Below are 2,272 nucleotides of genomic sequence, written 5' to 3'. Positions count from 1 at the left end.
CACGATGTAGAGCAGGAGTGGCTCCCCGATAGTCGGGGGAACCAGGATTGGGGCCCTCATCAGGAGCCCATTGAGCTTATCAAGTGCCTCCTAGCCTCGGGCATCCATTCAAAGTGGTTAGTTTTCTTCAGGAGCCGATAAAGGGGGAGACCCCATTCGCCGAGGCGTGAGATGAAGCGGCTGAGTGCGGTGAGGCACCCTATGATGCGCTATACCCCCTTTATGTTCTATATCTGGCCCATCCTCATGATGGTTGAGATTTTTCCAGGTTGGCTTCAATGCCGTGCTCGGAAACAATGAACCCAAGTAGCATACCCCTTGGAGTTTCATGGTGAAGTTTGATGCCATTCGCTCAAAGTTTCGCAAAGGTCAACTCAGGGTCGGTTATAAGCTCGTTGGTGCATTTGGATTTGACTACGATGTCATCCACGTAAGCCTCAATGGTTTGACCAATGAGGTTACCAAAACACTTGAGCATGCAACGCTGATATGTAGCCCCAGTGTTTTTAGACCAAATGGCATCGTGATGTAGCAGTATGATCCAAAGGGGGTGATGAAAGAAGTCGTGAGCTAGTCAGACTCCTTCACCGTGATCTGATGGTACCCGAAGTACGCATCAAGGAAGCAGAGGGTTTTGGACCCTGAGGTCGAGTCGACTACTTGATCTATGCGCGACAAAGGAAATGGATCCTTTAGGCACGCTTTGTTGAGACCCATGTAATCAACACACATTCTCCATTTCCCACTCTTTTTCCTTATAAGAACAGGATTGGCTAACCACTCAGGATTATACACTTCCTTGATGAATCCGGCCGCCAAAAGCTTCGCAATCTCCTCGTTGATGGCTCTGCGCTACTCCTCATCGAAGCGGTGTAGTCATTGCTTCACTGGCTTGGAGTCTAGCCAGATCTTCAAGGCATGCTCGGTGACTTCCCTCAGAATGCCCGACATGTCCGAGGGTTTCCACGCAAAGATATCACTATTGGTGTGGAGGAAGTTGACGAGCGCGCTTTCCTATTTGGAGGAAAGCGTTGTGCCGGTTCAAAGCACCTTGCCATCGGGGTTGCTGGTGTCCATGGGGATCTTGTTGACACCTTTAGCAGGCTCAAAGGACCCAGCCGACTGCTTGGAGTCCGAGGGCTCCTCGATGGTCCTCTCTCCGATAGCCGCGAGCTCGGTGGAGGCGACGATTGTGGCGGCGTGCTCACAGCACTCCACCTCACACTCGTAGGCACGTTGGAAAGAAGTGCCGACGGTGATGACCCCTTGCGGGCCTAGCATCTTCAGCTTCAGGTAGGTATAGTTGGGGACAGCCATGAACTTCGCGTAACATGGCCGCCCGAGGATCATGTGGTAGGTCCTATGGAACTTGACCACTTCAAACATAAGGGTCTCTGTCCTATAGTTGGTTTGATTCCCAAAGGTGATGGGCAGATCGATCTGCTCGAGCGGCATGGCCTGCTTCCCCGGCACGAAGCCATGGAAAGGAGCCCCGGTCGGTCGGATGCGTGATTGGTCAATTCCCTTGGCGTCGAGTGTCTTGGCATATAGGATGTTGAGGCCACTACCATCTTCCATTAGTACCTTGGTAAGCCGCATCTTGCCGATGATTGGGTCAACGACGAGTGGGTACCTTCCTGGCTGAGGGATGCTGTCGGGGTGGTCGGTCCAGTCGAAGGTGATGGCGGACTCTAACCACCGAAGGAAGGCGGGCATGGTAGGCTTGGTCATGTAGACCTCATGACGCGCCAGCTTTTGTCAGCGTTTGGAGTCATAGCCCCCTCGAAGATCATGAGGCATCCGTCGAGGGTCGGGAAGCCATCGTCCTTCCTATTGGCGTCATCCTTCATTGGCTTGGGGTCTTTTTTTAGCTCTCCTTTGCTAGCACCGCCAGACAAGAACCACTTCATGAGGGCGCAGTCCTTGTACATGTGCTTGATGGGGAAGGCGTGGTTTGGGCATGGTCCTTCGAGCAGCTTTTTGAAGTGGTCGGGCGTGCCCTCGGTGGGCTTCTGACCCCCCATACAGTCGACAGTGGCCATGAGTGAGCTCTCGCATCGTTGCTTGTTCTTCTTCTTCTTGTGTGGACAGATGGAGGTGCCCTTGCCGACGTCGTCATCCCGCTTTGCCTTGCCCTTGGAGCGGTCGAAGATAGCTCCGACCGTCTGTTCGCCCGAGGCATGGCTAGTGGTGATGTCGAGGAGCTCCTTGGTGGTCCTCGGACCCTTGCGACCCAACTTGTGGACCAGGGACTCGCAGGTGGTCCCAGACA

The 2,272-nt window shown here is 53.8% G+C and overlaps 1 protein-coding gene across 1 annotated transcript; it reads right to left on the bottom strand.

Moving 5' to 3' along the window:
- Positions 1–1,041: 1,041 nt before the first annotated feature.
- Positions 1,042–1,716, bottom strand: LOC136510341 (uncharacterized). The gene has a single exon (XM_066504828.1). The coding sequence runs from the start codon at positions 1,714–1,716 to the stop codon at positions 1,042–1,044; it is 675 nt and encodes a 224-aa protein (XP_066360925.1).
- Positions 1,717–2,272: the final 556 nt, after the last annotated feature.

This window comes from Miscanthus floridulus, chromosome 16 (assembly GCF_019320115.1).
Source record: "Miscanthus floridulus cultivar M001 chromosome 16, ASM1932011v1, whole genome shotgun sequence".
Taxonomy (NCBI): Eukaryota; Viridiplantae; Streptophyta; class Magnoliopsida; order Poales; family Poaceae; genus Miscanthus; species Miscanthus floridulus.
The sequence above is the reverse complement of the archived record's forward strand: the minus strand, read 5'-3'. Positions and strand labels throughout refer to the sequence as shown.